At 37.7% G+C, this 24,923-nt stretch overlaps 1 protein-coding gene across 1 annotated transcript in view; it reads left to right on the top strand.

Annotated features, from left to right (window-relative positions):
- Positions 1 to 24,923, top strand: part of TSGA10 (testis specific 10) — a 90,886-nt gene that overhangs the window by 36,344 nt on the left and 29,619 nt on the right. Inside the window, exons 7-11 of the mRNA XM_043998609.1 lie at positions 6,201 to 6,374; positions 6,461 to 6,538; positions 7,653 to 7,804; positions 16,430 to 16,545; positions 19,245 to 19,399. Coding sequence (XP_043854544.1) covers positions 6,201 to 6,374; positions 6,461 to 6,538; positions 7,653 to 7,804; positions 16,430 to 16,545; positions 19,245 to 19,399 — 675 coding nt within the window. The remainder of the gene's footprint in view (positions 1 to 6,200; positions 6,375 to 6,460; positions 6,539 to 7,652; positions 7,805 to 16,429; positions 16,546 to 19,244; positions 19,400 to 24,923) is intronic.

Raw genomic sequence — 24,923 nt, 5'->3', positions numbered from 1 at the left:
TGTCTACCAAGATAGCTTATTGATACTCTAGAGAGTAGCTATAATGTAGGAAGAAGAGAGCTTTGAGGCACACACAATTTCACAAGAAACATAGTCCAAGAAAGTTTTAGAGAACTGTGTGCACATATGGTTAACAAGCAAGTTCAATGCTTCAGATCCTAACATAAAGAGGAATATTTCACCTAACAGATGATATTGAGACTTAGTAGGATGAAAGCCATGAGAAAACTGTATAAGGTGGGTTATGGGATAGCATTATATATTAAGACAATTTATTTATGTGAGGAAGTCTAGGAACCGGAGAGAGAAAACATGGTAGGGAGCATTTGGATGAAAATTAGTGAAAGTAGAGAAATTATAATTATCAAAGTACTCTAGAGACTACTTGGACAGTGTTATCAGGCAATCACAATGTCTTGAGACGTATGTGAAAACCAGGTTTATTACAAGAGAAATGAACATGCATAGGAACCCAACGGGCTTGAAGCTTTTACAGAAGTTTACACTTTTTTTTAATAGTAGGATAAAGGGAAGAGGGGCTATCAGAAAGGGGCATAACATGAGAGGGGGAACAGTGTATCAAAGGTGTAGGACACCAAAACCACTCCCCATGGGAAGGAGCAGGGCAATGGCAAAGGCATGTTTTTTTTTCCTTGGGAACTGCTTAACTATGATGATAGGAGGGTCTTCTTATCTGTAGAAGACCCCAGCTGTACAAGCATTATCCCAGCATGGCACAGATGGCTGGAACCTGTCTTGCCTCCCACTATGGATCACAATGAATTGACACCCAAGATAATTAGGGAAGGAATAAGAGAGTACCTAGTGGCCTTTGATGAGTACACACAACCATAGTATAGGTAAACTACACTATTGGATATGCAAAGACTGGGAAGATGTGATTGTTAAGCTACTGTGAATGATCTTTGAAAGACCATTTCAGAGATATGGAGATGCTGCCAGAAATGAGAAAGGCAGTTGTGCCACTTTTCCAAAAAGGGAAAGAGAATGGAGCCTGCAAATTATAGGTCTGTGAGCTGTATTTAAATTCATAGGGAAATTCTAGAATGGATTACTAAAGAGATGCTTAGGAACCATCTAGAATAGGAAGCAGTGATCACAAAAAGCTAGAATTGCTTTGTCAGGAACAAGACATACTGGTCTAACTTTGCTTCTTTTTTTTGAAAGATTACTAGATTAATCTAAAAGAGGAGTACTATAGATACAGTTTACTTAGATTTTTTTTTTTAGCAAAACATTTTACAATCTCTTGTGCTAATCTTGTGTGAAAAAAATGGAAAGACATTGTAAAGTAATTCACTAGGTTAATCCATTCTTGGCTGGCTTGCCAAAAACTGTGGGGACCAATTTTTAATTGGGCAGTGTTAGCTAAGCGGCTCGCCTCAATATTGGGGCAAGGAAGGAGACCAGCAACCTCCCTCAAAACAGAATAGGATTTATTTTAACAAGAATGAACTTAAAAAAAAAACACACAAGCAGGATCAGTAGGATCAAGGGAAAGGAAATAAAATGGGGAAAGGGAAATTATACAACCTGAAGAAATACCACTGCCCAGGAATCAGCTGAGAATACACAGCAGAGCTCCTGTCACCTTCCAGCATCCAGCTAGAATGGCGAATTCTCCTCCCCCAATCCTAGAAACCCCCCAGCCCCCAGCCAATTGGATGGTCGCTCTGACAGTCATATGACTGCCCTCACTAGGCTTCCAATCATTATAATTTTGCCAGGCCCATGTAGGCGTCGGTGAGTGTTGATGACATGAGGTGTCAGCACCATGGCAATGGCTACAACTAGTGGGTGGAGCACCATGCAGTTTGTAGAGCCCCAGGCCAGTGCGTGCCAAGGCATAAAAACCTCAAATAACAACTAATTCTTTACAATATAAACTATAATACAATTAGGCAATTTGAAATTTATTGAATGACCAGATCTAAAGACTAGTCATTAATGGCTTGATGTTAGTTTAAAAAGAGGTTTGCAAGGGAATCCTAACCCCAGTGTTATTTCTATCAATGACTTGCATACTTATAGATGTCCTGCTTATCAAATTTTCAGATGTGCAATTAACACACTCAATGATAGAGTCAGAATTCAAAAAGATATTGAAAAGCTAGAACATTGGACCAAACAGAATAAAATGAAATTTTGTAAGGGTAAATATTAAAGTCTTATACTTGTGAAGTTAATTTTTCAAACCTAAGTATAAGGCAAGAAAGGCATGACTAGAAAGCAGTTTCTCTAAAAAAGATCTGCAAGTTTTAGTGGACTATAAACTCGATATGAGACAGAAGTGTGTTGCTAAGAAAATTAATTCAGTCTTATCCAACATTGAGAGAAATATAGCATCTAGGAATAGGGAAGTATAGAACTCAGTGGACTGGTCAGACTACTTCTGATATGATATTTTTTTTTTTTTTTTTTTAGTGAGGCAATTGGGGTTAAGTGACTTGCCCAGGGTCACACAGCTAGTAAGTGTTAAGTGTCTGAGGCCGGATTTGAACTCAAGTACTCCTGACTCCAGGGCCGGTGCTCTATCCACTGCGCCATCTAGCTGCCCCTGATATGATATTTTAAAACTTGAGCTTGGGGCAGGTAGGTGGCACAGTGGATAAAGCACCGACCCTGGATTCGGGAGGACCTGAATTCAAATCCAGCCTCAGATACTTGACACTTACTAGCTGTGTGACCCTGGGCAAGTCACTTAACCCTCATTGTGCCACAAAAAACTTGAGCTCCACATTTTAGGAAGTACTTTGATAAGCTAGAAATGGTGGTAACCAGGATGATGATTTATGAGAAGTGGTGTCAATACACCTGTCCAAGATGGCTGCCCAGTTGGAGGCAGGTATATTAGCTCTCCCATACTTCATCCAGCAAAAGTCTAAGTATTGCCCCCCCCCCCAATTGGATAATGATCAAGAAATCTAATAGGAAATTACAGTAAATTGCTGCTTCTACTACAAACCACACAAAAAGTCAGCCAATTCACTGGAAATAAGAAAAGAGGCTGCCAGCCAAGCCAGGCTCACAGGCACACAAACTAGCAATGTGACTAGAGACCAACCAGAGGCTTATGTAATCAGGAGGCCTCTGTCTTCAGATGCAGCAAGAGCAGAAGACTCCCCTGAAAAACCTCCAAGATGGCCAGAAGGTCTCAGGGTAGGCACCTTGGAAACCACCAGGAGTAGAAAGGAGCAGGGCAGGCATGATAGTGCTCGATAGGAGACACCTCAGGACTCCAAGATCCCCAGTGCTCCAAAACTCAAAGACTCAGGGGAGGGGGAAATAGTAAGGGGAAAAGGGAGTCTAATCCCTGTATTTAGTAGAGATCAGTGCAGGAACCCAGATAACCAATGGTGAGACTTAGAGGAACTCTACCTCACCAAAAAAAATGCAGCAGATGGCAGAGCCTGCCTTTGACACAAAGCCCCATTTAAGGAACTAATGCAGGAGAGATGAATAAACTGAAGAAGGCCTTGACTGGTATAAAAAGTTACTGTAGATCCAGAGATGCCCCAAAAATTAACCTCAGAGAAGAAAGTAATGCCAACCAAAGTAGTAACAACTGTAAAAACGCTCAAAAAAACCTGACATCCTTTTTTTCAAATTTGAGTTCCAGATCTTCCCCCCTCATTGAAAAGGCAAGCAGTTTTACATAGGATATACATGTGTAGTCATACAAAACACATTTCCATGTAAGTCATGCTGTGAAAGAAACAAAGAAAAAAATCAAGAAAAATAAAAAGTATCTTCAGTCTGCATTCAGGCTCCACCAATTCTTTCTCTGAAGATGGACAGTACCTTTCATCATTAATGAGTCAGTAGCTCCCCCACATTCAGTCCTGTGGTTCTTATTATAGTCCACATGACTAAAGGGAGGCACAGATTTTGGAAGGCCTTTGAATGCTATATCACGAGTTTGGACTTTATTCTTTAGATGATAGGGAGCTGTTTAAGGTATTTGGACACTGAAGCAGCATGAGCAATGTAATTTTATAGGAATATTAATTTGCTAGCTTTGTATTCAGTAGTAGAAGAAGAAGAGGCTTGAGCAGGGACCCTGAAGGCATCTGTGGATATATTTCAGGGATTTATTGAACTTAGATGGGGAAAAATTATAGTTTTATTTCAATATAATTGGCTTCCATTTAATCCTATGTATTTTATGCATTTAAAAACATTTACTGTGAGAAGGGGTTCATAGGTTTCACCAGACTGACAAAGGTATCCATAATACAAAAGATTTAGAGCCTTCGGGTTAGAGACAGGAAAACCAGTTAGACTAGACAGTAGCTTGAACTTGAGGTAATAAAGACTTGAACTGGTGTACTGACAGTAGGAATGAAAAGATAGGGCAAGAAACATTGTTTTTTTTTTTGTTTTTGTTTTGGGGGGGTTTGTTTTTTAGTGAGGCAATGGGGGTTAAGTGACTTGCCCAGGGTCACACAGCTAGTAAGTGTTAAGTGTCTGAGGCCGGATTTGTACTCAGGTCCTCCTGAATCCAGGGCTGGTGCTCTATCCACTGCGCCACCTAGCTGCCCCAAGAAACATTGTTAAGGAAAAGTTGAAAGGACTTTGTAACTGAATATTTAGTTGAAGGAAGAATGAAAGATCACTCAGATATTTTTGAGCCTGAGTGAATTGTGTTAATATTAAGTAGGAGACTGGGAGAATTGTATTAACATTAACAGAAACAGGGAAGTCATTTCGAAGAAATGGTTTGAGAGAAAAGATGACATTGATTTTAAATATGTCAAATTTGAGTTAATGGCTGGAATTCCAAGTGGAAATGTGCCTCAGACAGTTGTGGAAGATATGCATATTTGGGAGTCATTGCATGGAGGCAGTAATTGAAGTCATATGAATTACATGAGAATTCAGAGGCATAGAAAGTAGAGCAGACAGTCCTGGTCAAAACGTTGGGAAATCTTTCAGGGGTCAAAAAGGAAAAAGAAAACCAGTGAGGAACTTTGGGAGTACTTAGAGAAAGAGGAAAACCAAGTTGTTGTAATATCATGGAAACCCAATAAAAAAATTGTCCAACAGAAAATATGAAATAGAGTTAATTAGAATGAGTTCTGAGAAGAGACCGTTCATGATTAGTGGTATTATTAATCACTTATAATTATCACTACTTATTCTTAATCAATAATATTATTGTAGTGAGAAAGCTTTGATCAAGAGCCAAACTGGAAGAGGAGTTAAGGGAGGGGGTAGTCAAGAAGTAGAGCTAATAGAGGTAGACTGTTCCTAATCTTGACCTATTCATGTTATGTTGCAACACTAAGGGCATTGACACCCAAAGGTGACAGAAACCGGTAGCCGGAAGGGATGATAGATTCAAGGGAATGTTTTTTAAAGGTAGAGAAACCCTGTACTTCTTTGAGGGTAGAGGGAAAGAGCTAGTCAAGATAGATAAAGATGTTTGAGAATTGTTGAGAAGGAAGGGTACTAAAAGAATTTGGAGGGGATGGAGTTAAGGATATAGCTGAAGATTTTTGCCATGGAGATAAGGATACCTCTTCCTCTGAGCCAGAAGGAAAGATAGAGAATATTAGGAAAATGAAAGAAATATTTAGTTATGGAGTTAGAAGAATGAGATAACTCATATCTAAGGGCCTTGATTTTTTTTTTAAGCAAGCAGGTAAGAGTCAAGGATATTTGCTAGTTATGAGATTGAGATGAACAAGTTTGGTGTCTTGTGGAGATGTGGTGTTAAGGAAGTGTTCTAAGGAATGAACAAAAATATGTGAGGCCATCTGTCATTTAGAATTTCTTTCCACAAAGGTTATATTGATATAAGCTGTCAGCCAGGGACATGAAATAAGCTTTTAATGTTGAATCGGAAGTTTCTATGGTATTTTTTAAAAAATGAGATTCTTTCCTGTATTACATTCAAATGTATACAGAAGTAATTATAATGAAAGCATTACTTGAAAAACATTCTCTTTCAGTGACGTTTTTACCTATAATTTATATTTTATACATTTTGTGTTGTCCTTAATCTTGATTTGTGTAATTAAAATTTCTGTAAACAAGTTTTTTAAAAATATACAATTTAATTGCCTCACATTTTAGCAGAAGACTTCTATTTACATAGTTAGCCTACAGAGTAGCAATTCTAATGTTCCTGTAAGCTCATTAAAACAGATTTATACTTGTATGTTTGAAAATTATAGGCACAGGAAGAAATAGCCCGACTAAGACGAGAAATGATGAAAAATTGCAAGTCTCCTAAATCAACGTCAACAGCACATGCAATCTTACGACGGGTAGAAACAGAAAGAGATGTGGCCTTCACTGACTTACGAAGAATGACCACAGAACGAGATAGTCTGAGGGAAAGGTTAAAGGTTAGAAAGACATTTTATCTACACTAATATGAGTGCAGCACAAATGCAACAAGTCTTAAGGTACTTTGTTTTTGTATTTGAAACAGATTTCCCAAGAGACTGCATTTAATGAGAAGGCTCACCTGGAACAAAGAGTAGAGGAGTTGGAGTCTACAGTTCACAGTGTAAAAGAAATTAGATATCGTCTATAACTAATTTTTAAAGTTAAATAATGCCTTGTTTCATTTTTATATGTTCAAAAAAGTAGCAATTTTTTAATCAAGGATATAGGACCTCTTAAGATAAAAGCATTACCTATCCTTTGCGTTTCTGCCGAGTTAAGATGAAAAGTGTAGATCTAGGGATATGTGTCTAAAAAGAATATTTAGTGAAATTTCTACTCTTCATCCATAATCCTCAATAATGTATTTCTTGTATTGTTTTGTTTTGTTTTGTTTTTTGGTGAGGCAATTGGGGTTAAGTGACTTGCCTAGGGTCACACAGCTAGTTAAGTGTTAAGTATCTGAGGCCAGATTTGAACTCAGGTCCTCCTGAATCCAGGGCCGGTGCTCTATCCACTGTGCCACTTAGCTGCCCCCAATAATGTATTTCTACTGATTTTAATAACTTAAATTTTTCAATCTTTGTTATTAAGAAAAATTGTTAATACTTTTCCATAGAAGAAGAAAAAAGCTGTCTTCTTTTAGAATAAATTAGCAGATAATTTGGGAAATTTGTCAAAACATTAAAATGAAGATTCATATTTATTAGATTTTCTATATGTGAATACTGGGCACTTATGTGCTGAGAATGCATAAAAGAAACTAACGGAGGAATTTGGCTTAACTTAAAACAAGTTTACTTAATCATGTTTGTATTTTATTAATCATAGTCTTTTATGACAGCCAAAGGGAAAACCCCCCTTGAAAGATATGTAAATTGCATATTTCTTTTATTTGTGAGGGATTTTTCCAGGGAAAGTTTTGGGCCACTGGACAGAAAATTCATGAAATTAACATGTTGTGGCTATGTTAAGTTGTGGATTGGCTCAAACCATGGAAGGTCTTTATTGCTGAGCTGTGCAGTGGGTATGAGGGATGTGCTGGTTCCTCCACTTGTTTGGCATAAAGACAATTCACTGAGAGAATGGACCAACAAAAGTGTTTAGTCCCAGTTGGGTTTATTCATCAAATAGACCAGGCCTAAAACGGCATTTTGGAAAGGAGACGTGTGTCCTGTTTGAAAGGAGAAGGAAGACAGGTTCCAATGACTACCAGCTTTGTTGTTTTACTTGTATAGCTTGATGACGAACGTCTAGAACAAATGGCAAATATGACTTTGATGAAAGAAACCATAACTACTGTGGAAAAGGAGATGAAAGCACTAGCACGCAAGGCAATGGATACAGAAAGTGAACTTGGCAGACAAAAAGCAGAAAATAATTCATTGAGGTAAAAAGAAATGACTTTTAGTAAAACAACTACTTTAATTCATTAGTTCTAAGAGTATTACTATTTTAGAAATAGGGAAAATAACTCATTTTATATATGATGTTTTATGGTTTACAGAACATTTCCCTTTTTGTGCTTCTCTTTTTCCTTTGACTTTCTTTCCACCTAACCCCACACTGTATTGCACTGTATATTCTAATGGGGGAGATAACAAGTACATATAAAAACATAGACAGCATAAACATAAAGTCTCTCTATATAATTTTATACGAAGTAATCCCAAGGCAGTTTGGAAGAAAGGGCTCCAGTGGTTGGGTTTATCAGGAAGGGCTTCATGCCGAAGATAGTGCTTGAGCTGCATCTTTTAGGCATTTCTGGCAAAGGCATGGAGATGGCAGATGAACAGTGGTATTTGACAAATGAGAAGGCCAGTTTGGCTGTATCATATTGTACAGGAAGTGAAGGATCATCCAGTGAGGCTTGAAAGGTAGGTATATTGGGAACAGATTGTATAGGGCTTTAAAAGCTAAACAGAGATATTTATGTTTTATCCAAGAGGCAATAGGAAGCTACTGGAGTTGGATGAGTAGAGAAGAGACATGGTCATATCTATATTTAAGGAAAATCACTGTTATTAATTATGCTATATATTATTACTCATCAGTTATTAAATTATTAATAAACCATTTATTTATCACAGCCCTAGGAAAAGAACATAAGATAGGCAGAGGAAATGGGTAGAAGATATGGATGAAGGTATGGTGTGAGAACCCTGGAAGTTTTGGGGTGGGGTTGGGTAGCAGTGTATAAGACAGGCAAGAGCAGGGAAAGGGAAAGACATTACAGAGAGACCAATTATCTGAACCAGCAAAGGAGCCATCAGATAGGTAGTGGGTGAATCAGTAAAGAATAATGTCCTAAAAACACAGAGCTGAGTATAAAAATTGAGGAGAGAGGGATCAGTGGCATCAAATGTATCAGATAGTTTAAGAAGAATTAGACCTGAGAAAAGACAAGAACTTTTTTTTAAATTAATAATTATAATCAGTAAGGGATATATGAGCACAAAAGACTGAGATCTAAATGGAGACTGAATAATGATATTCTAAATAATGAGTGGGTAGCAGAACAATGCATAGACAGTTTTGAAATTTTAAAAAGGGGTGACAATGATGCAACAACATGCCATAAACCAATAGTTCTCAAACTTGAAAAAGAGTAGAAATCCTAAAAATCAAATATCTACAATTAATAACTGAAGGATTATTTAAATTTTTTTTAAATACAAGGACTTTTTAGGAAAAAATTCCAATAAAATAGGCAAAAAAATTTAGCTAATTTGATCTTCCTAAAAAGAAACAAAAACCAAATTACCAAAATAAAGAACTGAGAAGGAAGAATTAATAAATGTAAGCTATGGGGATTAAAAAAAAATTTTTTTTTTAATTTTTAAAAAAAAAAAATTTTTTTAAGTCATAGAAAAATTCCCATATTATCTAGTTGTGAGAGAAAACAGTAAAAAAAAAAAAGCCCAAAACTTCAGATTAAGAAATTGTCAAAGAGGAAAAGAAAAAAAAATTTAATGTGTTTCCCTCTGTTTTCAGATACTATCAGTTCTTTCTCTGCAGATGGGCTGCAATCTTCATAAGTCCTTCAGGGTTATATTGGATCATTGCCTTGCTGAAAATAACCACATGCTTCCTAGCAGATCATCCCCCACTATTGCTGTTATTTTGTATACAGTACATTTCACTCTGCTTCAGTTCATGTAGGTCTTTCCAGGTTTTTCTGATAGTATCCTGTTCATCATAACCTCTATATGGTACCTTAAGCTTGACAGAGAATTTTCTTCATAAAAGCCCAGCAAAGTAGGTACCATACGTTTTGTCATTATAATCAATCATCATAACTATTTCCCTCCATCCCACTCCCTTCCCATGACATTTACTCTATCTTCTTTTTACCTATTCCTCCTCAGAAGTGTTTTACTTATGACTGTCTTCTCCCTCACGCTGCACTCCCTTTTTTCACCCTTCCTTTCTTATCTTCTTCCCCATCTATTTTCCTGCAGGGTTAAATAGATTGCTCCTCCCAATTGGGTATGAAAGCTATCCTCTCCATGAGCCCACTCCAATGAGATCAGGGTCCCTAAGCTAATTCTTTGTTCTAAATTGTTCTTCCTCCGTCCCTCCTCACCCCTCCCTATGAGATCAAGCAATTCAGTATGTCATACTCGTGCAGTAATGCAGAACATCTTCATGTTCCTTGAAAGTGTTTTGCTTTTTACTGCTCTCTCTCCCAATCTTCCCTTTCCTCCTTCCCCTCTTTCCCCCTCCCCTTTTCCCCTCCTCCCCTCAGGGCAAAAATATATTACTATACCTACCTGAGTATGTATGTTAGTCCTTCTTTGAGCCAATTCTGATGATATTAAGGTTCACTCACTCCCCAACTCCTTCCAGCTATGGGGATTTTTAAGAATTTTTTTCAATTTTGAAATCTAACACCAAGTAAAATGAGTGTTTCAATATATAGTAGAACAGCAAAAGAAGCACATGAATTGCAAATCTGTATTATATATGTAATTTGCTTTTCTTTTTAAATACATCATAAATTCAACATGTCACTTTCAAAGCTGTCCTGCTTGTCTGCTATTCTTTCTGGCTTTCCTTCTCTTCAGTGCATTAAAAAATGCTTTAGGGGCAGCTAGGTGGTGCAGTGGATAGAACACCGGCCCTGGGGTCAGGAGGACCTGAGTTCAAATCTGGCCTCAAACACTTGACACTTACTAGCTGTGTGACCCTGGGCAAGTCACTTAACCCCAACTGCCTCACTAAAACAAACAAACAAACAAAAAAATGCTTTAATTTCCTTCCCCATCTCATCTCAAATATACAATAAATATACATAATTAAGCAAAACAATTTTCCACTTTGGCCATGTCACAAAATTTGTTTCATTCTGTCCATCACCTCTCAGAAGTTGTATGGCTTGCTTCATCATCATCAGTCTATTGATTTTGTTTGTATGAGGAACTTCCAAGTAGGAAAACTCCTTCAATCAGTTTAAGTCATTCTCTTTTCTGCAGTTTATTATATTAGGAAATTTCTTGGGGTGCTGAGAGGCGAAGAATCTTTCCAAGGATTGCCCAGCCAGGGAAATGCAGAAGTGGGACTTGTACCCAAACATTTTTGGCTGCAGGGCCAGCTCCTGGGTCACGGCGTTACTGCCTCTCCTTGGCAAGAGAAAGTATTTATGCTAGAACCACTAAAAAGCACAGGAATAAGGGGACCTTTCCGTCGTCTGATCAAAACTCCCTCTCTAAAACCAAGAGCTAGAATTATTTACCTCCACTAATTGTTACTGTGATGCTAAAAATACTAGCTATAGCAGTGAGAAAATAAGCAAAAATTGAGAAAATACATATAGGAAAATGAGGGGCAAAATCATTTCTATTTGCAAATGATATGATGGTTTATTTAGCAAATTCTGTAGATTTTAGAAAACAATTGAAACAATCATGTCAGTAAAGTAGCAGCATTCAAATTAATTCCACAGACATCATCAGCGTTTCTGTGTTTTAGTCACCCATTTATTCAATGTTTACTCTGTGTGTGCCAGGCACAGTGCTAAGTGCTGGGTAGACAAAAAGGCAAAGCACAAGCCTTGCCCTCAAGGAGTTCACATTCTAATGATTGAAATTAATATTTAATTAATAATTATTAATTATTAAAAATAATAATTAAAAATTAATAATTAATAATTGATGTGTGTAGATGTAGATATATGTATACACACATATAGGTATATATGGAAATGTATAGATATACACATGTATAGATAGATGTGTGCAGACACATGCAGACATGCACACATACATATATGGAAATATACATGATGTAAATGGAAGATAATCTCAGAAGGAACGCACTAGCTTTTAAGGTGGGGGGCAGAAGAGCAGACAAACCCTACCCAGGAGAAAGATTGGAGTTGAATCTTGAAAGAAGACAGGAGCTGGATGACATAAGGGATAGTCATGTAAATATTACTAATAAAACCAAGTTGAAAAAGAGAAAAAAGATATTTAAATTTTTTTCATAAAAGTATTTTATTATTTTCCAGTTACATGTAGAGATAGTTTTCAACATTTGTTTTTATAAGATTTCTAGTTTCAAATTTTTCTCCTTCCCTTCCCCCTCCCCAAGACAGCAAGCAGTCTGATATAGGTTATATATGTACAGTCATATTAAACATATTTCTGTATTAGTCATGCTGTGAAAGAAGAATCAGAGCAAAAAAGAAAAACCTCAAAAAAGGAAAAAAAAATAGAAATAGTATGGTTCAATCTGCATCTAGATTCCATAGTTCTTTTTTTCTGGATTTGGAGAGCATTTTCCATCTTGAGTCCTTTGGAACTATCTTGGACCACTGTATTGCTGAGGAGAGTCAAGTCTATCACAGTTGATCAACACACAATGTTGTTCATATTGTGTACAATGTTCTCCTGGTTCTGCTTATCTCACTTAGCATCAGTTCATGTAAGTCCTTTGAAGTTTCTCTGAAATCTGCCTGCCCATCGTTTCTTACAGCACAATAGTATTCCATTAAATTCATATACCACAACTTGTTCAGCCATTCCCCAATTTATGGGCATCCCCTCAATTTCCAATTCCTTGCCACCACAAAAAGAGCAGCTATAAATATTTTTGTACATGTGGATCCTTTCCCCTTTTTATGATCTCTTTAGGATATAGATGTAGTAGTGGTATTGCTGGGTCAAAGGGTATGCACAGCTTTATAGCCCTTTGGGCATAGTTCCAAATTGCTCTCCAGAATGGTTGGATCAGTTCACAACTCCATCAACAATGCATTAGTGTTCCAATTTTTCCACAGCTTCTCCAACATTTATTATTTTCCTTTTTTGTCATGTGATAAAATGATTATTGCAGTTTTTAGCTGACTCATTTGGGAGGGGCGACACCTGGCCCACCCTGAAGTTACATACACTACTGAGGTCAGGAGGAGAGCTCTCCATAGGCAGTTTTTTGAAGGACCTCCCCCTTTTGGGGGAGGAAAGATTGAATGCTCCCTGAAGGGAAGCAGAGGGTTCTTCCCGAATGCTAGCTTCTTCCGGAAGGTGCTGTCTCTCTGGTGATTGCTGTCCTGGTGGTGCAAGCAACTGTAGACTGTCCAGGTTTTGGTGAGTTAATTACAGAAAACCTTAAATTCCTTTGAACTAACTTAATTGGAAATGATCTGGGGATTTCATAGGTTAAGTTTAGAATTAAGAGTATTTATCTGTATTTCTTTTTTTCCTATTTCCTTATCTTTGATTCTTATCAGTTTTACCTTTGTTGTTTAATTAATTCCCAAGTAATAAAATCTGATCCTTTTGTGAATTAAAGCTTAAAGGCTCCTTTCTTATTGGCCTGGGAGAAATATCTAAAAAGGGCATTTCAGAGGGGAGGGTGAACCTAAAAGGTCCCTCATTATTTCTGGGACCCTAATATTAATGCGAGTCACCCAAATAACACTCCGTATATCAAATTTTGGCCCTCACAGCCATATTAGCCAATCTGATAGGTGTCAGGTGGTACCTCAGAGTTGTTTTAATTTGCATTTCTCTAATCAATAGTGATTTAGAGCATTTTTTCATATGGCAATAGATAGCTTTGATTTCTTCATCAGAAAACTGCCTGTTCATATACTTTGACCATTTCTCTCTCTCTCTCTCTCTCTCTCTCTCTCTCTCTCTCTCTCTCTCTTTTTTTTTTTGACCATTTCTCAATTGGGGAATGAAAAGTCATTTAAAATTACTAAAATATTTGGGTGTTAATCTGTTAGGACATACTCAGAACTTATATCACAAGCATAAAATAATTGGGGTTTTTTTATAGAAATAAAGTAAGAATTAAATAACTGGATTCTCATTTATGGTACATGATTGAATGCACCAGTGTAATTAAAATGTTGATGCTATTTAAATTCATTTAGGGTTATGTTAATGAGACTACAACAGTAATTTTATAATAAAATTTATTTGGAGGAAAAAAGATCTAAACCCTTAAGGAAATAACAGAAAAAAGTAGGAATGAAGGAGGAGCCAGCACCCTTTTTTTAAAAATTTAATTTAATTTAATTTTTTTGCAGGGCAATGAGGTTTAAGTGACTTGCCCAGGGTCACACAGCTAGTGTCAAGTGTCTGAGGCCGGATTTGAACTCAGGTGGTCCTGAATCCAGGACCAGTGCTTTATCCACTGTGCCACCTAGCTGCCCCCCAGCACACTTTAAAAAAATAATAATTTGAACTTTTTTATGTGTTATATATGTTTTTGGAGCTTATTGTGGTATATGGTATAAGATGCAAGTCTTAACCTAATTTTCCCCAAACTGTGCTCTAGTTTTTCCCCGTATTTCTTGTTGAATGGAAGGAGATAACTTTCAGATCTAAGATTAAGGGAAGAATTGATTAAGCAAGCAAGTAAAGGAGCAGAATGCAAAAGATAAAATAGCCAATTTCATTTACCTAAGAATAAATAGTTTTGTATAAATAAAATAAGTAAATCAAGACTGAGAAAAGAAGTTGATTGGAGGGAAAAGAATCTTTGCATGAAATCTCTAATAAAAAATCTGATATTCAATATATATTAGAAATTGACATAAGGGGCAACTAGGTAGTACAGTGGATAGAGCACCAGCCCTGGATTCAGGAGGACCTGAGTTCAAATCTGGTCTCAGACACTTAATACTTACTAGCTGTGTGACCCTGGGCAAGTCACTTAACCCCAATTGCCTAAAAAAAAAAGAAAGAAAGAAATTGACATAAATATCTAACACCAAGAGCCATTTCCTACTAAGTGGTCAAAGGATATCAATAGTTTTTAGAAGAGTAATTGCAAATTATTGACAAAAATATGGGAAAAAAAACCCACTGAGAAATACAAATTAAAACACCTCTCAAGTTTTCTCTCACATTTGCAAATGAGCAGGAAAAAACCAGCAATTGTTGCAGTGGTTGTAGAAAGATAGGCTTATGAATAAAGGACATGAGGAATTGGTTCAAATTTTTTTGCAAGCAGTTTGGCATAAGAGAAATCACTAAACTGTTTGTGTCCTGTGAATCAGTGATTCCACTATATCTCCAAGTAAAGTCAGCAACAGAAAGGAAGGTATTACACATACTAAAATATGTAGTATTCTTGTGGGGGGAAGCAAAAACTAGAAACATAAAGGATCCCTTTCAATTGAGGAATGACTGAACAAGTGGTATATGCATATAACAGAATATTATTGTGCTATAAGAAACTGAATATTAGGCATTCAAAGAAAATGGGATGACATATAAAGTGATGTAGAGTAAGGAAAGCAAGAGCAAGAGAAAGATATACACTGACTTGAAAAATGTAAGTGAAGACAAAAGGCATTTAACTCAGATTAATTGCAAATGGCAATCTTGATTCTCAGAAACAGGCTGAAACACAAATCCTTCTTTCAGATTAAAAGAAGTATGGGGTCTTGGAGTATTGGATCTTGTAATATAGACAATGTTTTGGTCAACAAGGAAGTGTATAAGATTTTTGAGATTTTTTTTTAAGGGCATCAGTAAAAAACAATTTTGTTTTATTTTAATGTAATGGACTGCCTCAAAAGGCAGTGGGTTACATGTCATTAGAAATCTTAGTTATGGCTGGGTGGTCACTTGTTGGGGATGATGTAGAGAAGATTTCTGGTCAGGTACAGATTGAACTAAATGCCTTCTGAAGTCCCATCTAACTCTTAAGGTTTTGTGATGATATAGTAAATGAATTTAAGCTATAAAATATTAATGGCCTAATGTTAACTGTCTCGGGTAATATTTGCATTTTAATTCTGGCCATCTGTGCCTAAGTACTAAGGAATAATTAATGCATATGGCATCTCCCCCCACCCCCCCCAAAAAAAGCCAACCTTAACTGCAATCAGGAAAAGTATTATTAAATCATAGATCATTAGATTTGGATAGTACCTTAAAAACCACCCAATTACATTCCTTTATTTTGTAGATGAGGAAATAGTCCTAGAAAGGTCAAATGATTCTATCTGTATCTTTTCCATAATACCTTGAGATCCTGACAATCCATACCCTTGTTTTTATATGATAGATGGATAGATCACTGGCTCTGAAGTTGGGGACCTGAGTTCAAATTTCACCTCAGACACTTACTAGCTGTGTGACCCTGGGCGAGTCACTTAACCCCATTTGCCTTAAACATCCAGGGCCATCTCTAGTTATCCTGATATATATCTTGTCACTGGACCCAGATGACTCTGGAGGAGAGTGAGGTTGGTGACCTTGCACAGCCCTTCCTCACTCAAATCCAATTTAGTGCAGGTAATGACATCACCCCGATATGGTCCTCTTCGAAAATGAAGGACAAACAGCAACAGTTATATGATATGTTAGCCATACTTTTAAAAATGATATTTTCTTACCTTTCTGCTTTACAGCCCCACATTAATTACATAAATGTACATCTTTGTCCTTAACCTTTTATAATTTTAATATGCTGCAGAAGTTAAAGGAGAAAGTTGCAATTTTAAAAAGTTTATAATAATGTCAGAATGAAAGTTTTGTCAATATTCTTGCAGGCTTTTATACGAAAACACAGAAAAGGATCTTTCAGACACTCAGAGACACCTTGCTAAGAAGAAATATGAGCTGCAACTTACCCAGGAGAAAATTATGTGTTTAGATGAAAAGATTGGTGAGTTCTCACTGTCCAATAATACTTTTATTTCTCTGACTTTGTGGTGGTAGAAAAAGAAACAGAGTTGAATGATATTAGACTCTGTTTTAGAAAGCAAAATCAGATAACAAGGATTCAATACAAATCTAAGTCTGATCACATCCTAAATTTCACATTTTATAGCTCTAACCTACATAAATTATTTTTTAAAACCCCACAAACTTTGACATATTCGTAGAATTTATAACTCTAGCTATTAAAAAAACCCAGACATTTGCTTTCTTTTCTGATCCACCCACCCCTTTCCCCAAGTCTTCCTTTTGGAATTTTGGATCTTAAAAGGCTAGGTTAGGAAAGAGCAGGTATATTTAGACAATACACGAAGAGAGGAAATTGTCCCCCCACCTCTATGACTGCTCCTTCTCTGTCTCCTTTGCTGGCTCCTCTTCCAGATCAGGGCCTCTAACTGTAGATGTCCCTCAGGGTCCTGTCCTGGGACCTCTTCCTTTCCTTCTCTCTGCTGCTTCACTGGGTGATCTTATTAGCTCCCATGGATTTAATTATCATCTCTATGCTGATGATTCTCAAATGTGCCTTTCCTGCTTCACTCTGTCTGCTGACTTCGAATTTTCTATCTCCAGCTGCCTTTCAGACATCTCAAACTGGATGTCCAGTAGACACCTTAAATTCAATCTAAGACAAAACTCATTATTCCCCCTAAATTATCCCCCTCCTCCCCCCACACACCTTCTCTATAACTATAAAGGGCAATACCATGCTCCCAGTCCCTCAGGCTATTGGTCTGAGAATGATCTTGAATTCTTCACTCTCTCTGACCTTCCATATTCAATCTGTTGCTAAGACCTGTTGATTTCCCCTTTATGACTATCTCTCTGATACATCCCCTTCCTTCCTTTGACACTACTACCACCCTGGTACAGGCTCTCATCACCTCATGCCTGGATTATTGCAATAGCCTGCTGGTGGGTCTGCCTGTCTCCGGTTTCTCCCCACTCCAATCTGTCCTACGTTCAGCCACTAAAGTGATTTTACTATAGAGCAGGTCTGGTCATGTCATCCCTGTACTCAGGAAATGCTAGTGACTCCCTATGGCCTCCAGGATGAAATACAAAATGCTCTGTTTGGCATTCAAAGTCCTTCATAACGTAGCCCCCTCCTACCTTTCCAGTCTTCTCGCACCTTACTCCCTGACAAATACCCTTTAATCCAGTGACACTGACCTCCTGATTGTTCCAGGAACACAACGCTCCTTCTGGAGGCCGGGAATGCTTTCCCTCCTCTTCTCCTACCTCTACCTTCCCTGGGTTCATTTAAGTCCCACCTAAAATCCCACCTTCTGTAGGAAGCCTTCTCCAACACCCCTTTAACCCCTCCAACCCAGTGCCTTCCCTCTTTTAATTATCTCCTATTTATCCTGTATATGGCTTGCTTTGTGTATGTATTTGCATATTGTCTCCACCATTAGATTATAAACTCCTTGAGGGCACGGACTGTCTTTTGCCACTTTTTTTTTTAATTATTTTTTTATTTTGTGTGTGAGGCAATTGGGGTCAAGTGACTTGCCCAGGGTCACACAGCTAGTAATTGTTAAGTGTCTGAGGCCAGATTTGAACTCAGGTCCTTCTGAATCCAGGGCCGGTGCTCTAGCCACTGTGCCATCTAGCTGCCCCTTTTGCCACTTTTTGTGTCCCCAGCACTTAGTACAGTGCCTGACACATGGTAGGTTCTTTTTTTTTTGGTGGGGCAATGAGGGTTAAGTGACTTGCCCAGGGTCACACAGCTAGTAAGTATCATGTGTCTGAGACTGGATTTGAACTCAGGTCCTCCTGAATCCAGGGCTGGTGCCTTTTCCACTGCGCCACCTAGCTGCCCCCACACATGGTAGGTTCTTAATAAAATTTTATTGGTTGAATTAGAATTAGACTTCATGGAACACTTAAACAACACATTGGAACTTTATGTCAAGTTGATACTTGAATCATTTGTTGCATAGGTAGATTTTTTTCCTTCTGTGTTTTTGCTTTAACTAACTTTGATGACTACTTAGGAAAAATATCTGAAAATACATAGACGTAGACATTTGTGCCCTAATGATGATCTCTGTATAAACCAACAATGCAGTTTAATTGTAGTCATTTTAATGCTTTAAAAGATCAGTGATGTTATTTATGTGGATACTTGTTTCTTCAATAACATAAGTAGGTACTTTCATGAATTTCTGCGGAAAAAAAAAGTTCAGCATATTGTAGACAATCTTCAGGTGATAAGCCTGTTGATACATCACAGTGCTGTCACTTGGACTTCAGTCCATCAGTGGTTCTTCATAAGCCTTGCCACCTTGTTAGTCCTTACTGTAATTTGTTCCCTCCACTTACAGAACTTTAGAGAACCTATGATCACCTCCACACAATGATAAAACATCAGAGTAGAATTGTTGTGAAGATTAAATATAGTTTTCAGCTTTGCACACAGATTCTATTTCAGATTGTTAACTATGCCTATAAGTTTTTGAACTAAAGTTCATGGCTATTCATGCTGTTATAGAGAAAAACTAGTTATTATTTTGGGCAATTTTTATTAATCTGCTTAATATTTTTAGTGGCTCCAAATAAAAGAGAATAATTACAAAGAGTATTAAAGCCTGTTTGAAAATTTTATTCTTATTAAAAACTACATCTTTACGGTTGCATGTCTAGATAATTTTACAAGGCAAAATATTGCCCAGCGAGAAGAAATCAACCTTCTTGGTGCAACACTCAGTGATATGGCTAAAGAAAAGGAATGCCTGCAAGCATGCTTGGATAAAAAATCTGAGAATATTGCTTCCCTTGGAGAGAGCTTGGCAATGAAAGTATGTTCTGGGATCTGTCAAGTGTTTAATAATTTATCTAAGTATGTTAGTGGAAGGAAATTGTTTAAAATTTATAATTTCATTAGATTCCCACAAATTTTATAAGCATTTAGATGTCTGATTTTGCAATAGCTAGAGTGATTTTAGAAAGTATATTAGTTACTGATTTAAATTTGATTTTCTCATCATTAAGTTATGATTAACATTCAACTAACTTTAGCTTTGAAAAATATAAGCAATATTAAGTAATGTGACTGATTGTTAAGCAAACATTGAATCTTACTCATCAAAATGAGTGTTCTCTCTTTCATAGTAGTTGGAGCTGGTGAATAAGGTAGGTAATGACACTTCATAATACTGTGGGGGGTTTTTTATGAGAAATGACATATAACTATGAATCAATAAATGGGTTTTTTTCCCTTGTGGCTTATAACCTGGTTCTGAGGGTAGTTGGAAAAATATTTTAGCAGTGACTACATTACAGTAATAAACATATATCTTCAGGTATGAATACCTTGAAATCCAACATTGGAATGCATAACTTTAGTATGGCTGTTAAAGTCTTTCCCCTTTATAGTCATACCTGAAATTCAAATCAATAAATATTTATTATGCTTTATGTGAGCCATTATGCCAGGAGCACAATACTATCAACAGAAATGCAGTAGCTGACGCCTGAAGTCTCTTAGAACTATGGCTCTGGGGCCAATAGCTACTTTTCCAAGGTTCCATGTGGCTCCGTGAAGTAACAAGTTATGCTGGATATGTTAAGTCTTGGCTGGAATCCTAGATCCTTGACTTTCCAGAATATCATTTTTTCTTTTTTTTTTTTTTTGCGGGGCAGTGAGGGTTAAGTGACTTGCCCAGGGTCACACAACTAGTTAGTGTCATGTGTCTGAAGCCAGATTTGAACTCAGGTCCTCCTGAATCCAGGGTTGGTGCTTTATCTACGGTGCCACCTAGCTGCCCCAGAGAATATCATATTCTAAGTCCTATATTTCTTTAAAATGGTGGCTGCTAAATCTTATGTGATCTTGACTGTGGTTCCACTGTACTTGGATTCTTTCTTTCCTGCTGTTTGCAGTGTTTTCTCTTTCACTTGAAAGTTCCAGAATTTGACTGTAATATTCCTGGGGGTTTTTGTTTTGGCTTTCTTTTAGGCAGTAACCTGTGCATTATTTTGATTTCTTCTTCATCCTCTGGTTTTAAGATATCTGGGCAGTTTTCCTTTATGATTTTTTTGAAATATGATACCTAGGCCCTTTTTTGTTTATAGCTTTCATGTAGTCCAATGATTCTTAAATTATCTCTCTTCAGTCTATTTTCCAGGTTACTTGTTTTTCCTATGAAATATTTTACATTTCTTCTAATTTTTCTAAATCTTTTGATTTTGTTTTATTATCTTTTGATGAAGTTTTTAGCTTCCATTTGGCCAATTCTAATTTTTAAGGAGTTACATTCAATAAGATTTCTGTCCCTCTTTTACAAAGATGTTAATTCTCTCTTCGTAACTTTCTTGCATAGCTCTCATTTATTTTCCCATTCTTTCCTCTACTACCCTCATTTGTTTTTTAAGATGACTTTTTTGGCTTGTTTGTTTTTTAAAAATTGGTTTCTTTAACTCTTCTAAAAATTCTTATTGGGTGTGTGTTCAATCTGAATTTTTCTTTGAGGCTGTACTTATAGATATCTTTAAGTTGTTGTCTTCTTCTATGTTTGTATCTTGAGCTTCCCTGTCACAATTTGTGGTTGTTCAGCCATTTTTTAGTCATACCTGACTCTTCATGACCCCATTTGGGGTTTTCTTGACAAAGACGCTAGAGTGGTTTGCCATTTCCTTTTCCAACTCTCACTTTACAGATGAGGAAACTGAGAAAAACAGGGTGAAGTGACTTGTGAAGGGTCAGAGTCTCAAGAGTTATAGCAGGTATGAGCTCTAAAAGTTCCTGATCCAAGTTTGGATCTGTTGGTTTGTGAATTTTAGTAGGCTTTTACTGAACTCAGTTACTGTTAGCCCACTGGGAAGTTCTGTAGGTTCAGTGAGACCGAACTGCTTGATTCTTCTTTGGTCTTGGTTTCCTGCCCTGATTACTCCACTGAAAGCTTATATGTGGGGCTAACAGTTAAAATTGAGCCCCTATTCTGCTTTTGTGCTACACAGCCAGCCATACAGCCACATTTTGGGAACTTGTTCCTTGTTACATACACAGCAAGGGCTTATCTTGCCAACAACCATTCCTCTCTACCCTGGAACTGGATAATAGTTAAGAAAACTGTTTCTTTTCCCAGAACTGGTTCAGGGGTTCCCTAGAATCTCTTTCTGGCCCAGTGCTTTCAACTCTGGTGTTCAGTCTCAGCCCCCTTACCATCCTTAGCCTCCAGAATGCCTCCCACTGCTATGGATGCTCACTGTCTCTACTGCCACTGCATTGTGATCCTGGCTAGCACCCCACCCCAGTATCCAAAGACCTCTCTGTCTATCTTCCTAAGCTGCCCTGGGCTGTAAAAATGATTCACTGTGACTTTTTCTTGGCTTTCCTGATCAGAATTCAGTCTGACATATTTTCTAGGTTGTTGTAGAAGAAGTTGTGCGTGAACTGGTTTAAAAAATGCTACCCTTACCCTGTCCTCTTGACTCTGCCTTTAGGCAGCTTTATTTAAAGACTTCTTGAAATACAGTGCCCAAGTTTGATTTGATTTCTTTTTTCCTTGAGGGGATCATGGTTTTCAGGGAGTCTGATTCTTAAATTCTCTTTTTAACATATTCTCCAGGTCAGTTCTTTCTGATAGCTGGTACTTTATATCTTCTATTTTTTTCAGTCTTTGACGTTGTCTTAATATTTCTTGTTGTCTCATGGAATCATTGAGTTGTTTATTCCATTTTGTTTTTTCAGGGAATCCATTACCAGAGTGAGATTTTCCATCCTCTGTTGTAAGTTATTTATTATCTTTTCAATTCCCACCCTCCTTCCCTGCATAAGTTTTTATTTTAATTATAATTTTAGTTTTATTCTTAATTTCTCCCAGCAACTCTTGGAATAATTGTAGCAAGGTTATTATTTTCTCTTACTCTACTTGTACTTTGTGCTGGTCTCAGGCTTTGCTATCTGTAGCATTCTTGTATAGGAATAGGCAGGCCCTGTTTGGGCCTCATCTCTGGAATCTGGATGCTGATACCACTATAGTCTTAGTCTTCTTGTGGCTGTATGTAGATGCTGCCCTCAGCCTGTCTCTGTTTCCCTCTCTTTATACAGTCCCTGACAGATCACAGTTGTATGTTGGAGATCTTGCTTTGACTTAGGCCTCAATGTCACTGCTACATTAAGTAAGCTCAGGTAGAATACCTTAAGGATAAGAAAGGCCAACTTGGCTTAAATCCATAGAAACCATTTGGAGGACATTGGTATGGGAAATATGCCTTTAAATATTTGGTCATCTTACTCATGTGTTTACTTATGCAGGCCTGAGCAAATTTTTTATGCTATGTATTGATGCTAGTTTGGAAGCCTTGGGATAACAGAGTGATGGGTACAAACCCCCCCCCCCCCAAACCTGTCGAATTCTCCAGTAAGAGGACTTAATGGTAATGAAACTTTGTAAACTTTACACAAACGGGTTTGTTTAATTGAAGTGGGCCATTGCAGAGAAATTCAAAGCTGTGATGAAATAATGAGATTTAGCAGATACTCAAAGACCCACCTGGAGATTAATCTAGACTGATTGAATCAAGTGAGAGTGATTAACTGTTGATTAGCCTACTTCAAGTTAACTGGATTGTAATCAAACCTTGAGAACACCTTCAGAACCAATGGATTTGATGATGCCAACCAATCAGCTTGAAGCAGTGTGTAAGGACCGCCTCTGTTCCAGACCTACAAAAAGCTTCTACAGTCAGCTTGCTGGAGAGAGTTCCTGATTAAAGCAGGCTTGTGGAGGAGGACTTGAGGAAGAACCAGACCAGGCTGGAACTCTAGGCTAAATAGGCTTTTTTCTTAACTTTCTGAACTCCATGGAAATATCTGTATGCTTTAATAAATGTTTAATGCCCAAGGACTGATGCTAAAGCTTTTAATTTAAGGCGACCACAGTTTAGATTTTAAACATCACAAAGCCCATGTGTACAGAGCTAATTTTCAAGTATGGACTGTTAAGAATCCAGTACCTGCATTTTGACCATTACCTAGTTAGATGCTGCCTCCCAGAGATGGGTGGCAGCAGTAGCTAACTAGGAGTTCTCTCTCACTCTCAATCAGGAAAGACTAATACAGATGAAGATGCCCTATGTCCTAAGCTGAATTTATGGTGATAACCATAGAAGGTGTGAAGGCAATGTGCATCAATTTGAGATTCACTCAATCCAAGAAACTACTTTGCAATAAGATAGAACAGGTACATAGTGAAACAATATAACAAATAATACAAGCAACAAAGCTATGTGCTGACCACTGGGAACTCAAGTTTAGTTCCCTGTAGGGGACCCAGTGCAGTAGTCTCCTCTCGGGAATTTAACTTGCAAGTTCACATGAGAGTTAGGGGGAGTAGAAAGAGAAAGCGGCCGTGGTTACACACAGGCCAGGCCAGCTGAGAAGCCCAGTCACCTCCTGGGCCGTGCTGTAGGACGAACAGTGTGTCCTGGAAGCAGCACAACACTTTAAGAAGGAGTTAAAAGCCAGGAAATAGCCAGCCAAGATGAGTAAGCTGAGAAAGCAGCAGGCCATCGAAAACTTCTTTGGGGGAAAGGTAGACCACAATACACCCTCAGAAGAAGATAATGACCGGTAGAGTTAGGGGCAGTAGATGAGAGGGTACTTTCACATACTTAACAAACATCAACAAACGTTTTGAAGGGGAGATAACACCATTCCATCATGCCAGATATCCTGCCTGATCTGCCTTCTTTGGGAAAAGGAGAAACACCATCCTCTTGAGCACTGGACTTCCAGAAAAGGGGAGAAGGACCATTCCATAAAGTCTTCAGCCACACCTCCTGCTTTGAGGAAAGGAGAATTCTGTTCCTTGAGCTCCCAGCACCCTGAGCCCACAGCCCTGTGGATAAGGGAAACCTACCTGAATTTAGTCCTCAGTGATTAACGTCAAACTCCAAACCCCAGCTGTCATCATTCAAACTCTGTTCTCCATCTCCCACTGACTAATCCTTTATTTCCATTCCCCTCAACCTCTCTCCCTTGGTATCCCACTCTAAAGTTACCTAGCACTTTTCTCATGCTCTCTGGAATGCCTGTTCTGTATGTAACAAACTTGTTTTCATCTTAAGTCTTTCCTTTTGTATTCCTTCCATCTTCTAGCTCTCACCACAACCTGGCTTCCTCCTGATGACACAACCTTCCTTTCCACTTTTACTCATTCCCTTCTCCCTCTGCTCAGTGGTCAAGGTGAAGGAGTTGAAATCCTCCTTGCTCCTCATTACCAGGTCCAGGTTCTCCCTCTACCACCATCACTTACTAATTTCTTGTCCTTTGAGATTCATTCAATCCATATTTTCCACCCAATCAAAATTTTGGTA

The sequence above is a fragment of the Dromiciops gliroides genome, chromosome 3, assembly GCF_019393635.1.
Source record: "Dromiciops gliroides isolate mDroGli1 chromosome 3, mDroGli1.pri, whole genome shotgun sequence".
Lineage (NCBI taxonomy): Eukaryota > Metazoa > Chordata > Mammalia > Microbiotheria > Microbiotheriidae > Dromiciops > Dromiciops gliroides.
Note: the sequence above shows the minus strand (reverse complement) of the source record. Positions and strands in the feature narration are given on the sequence as shown.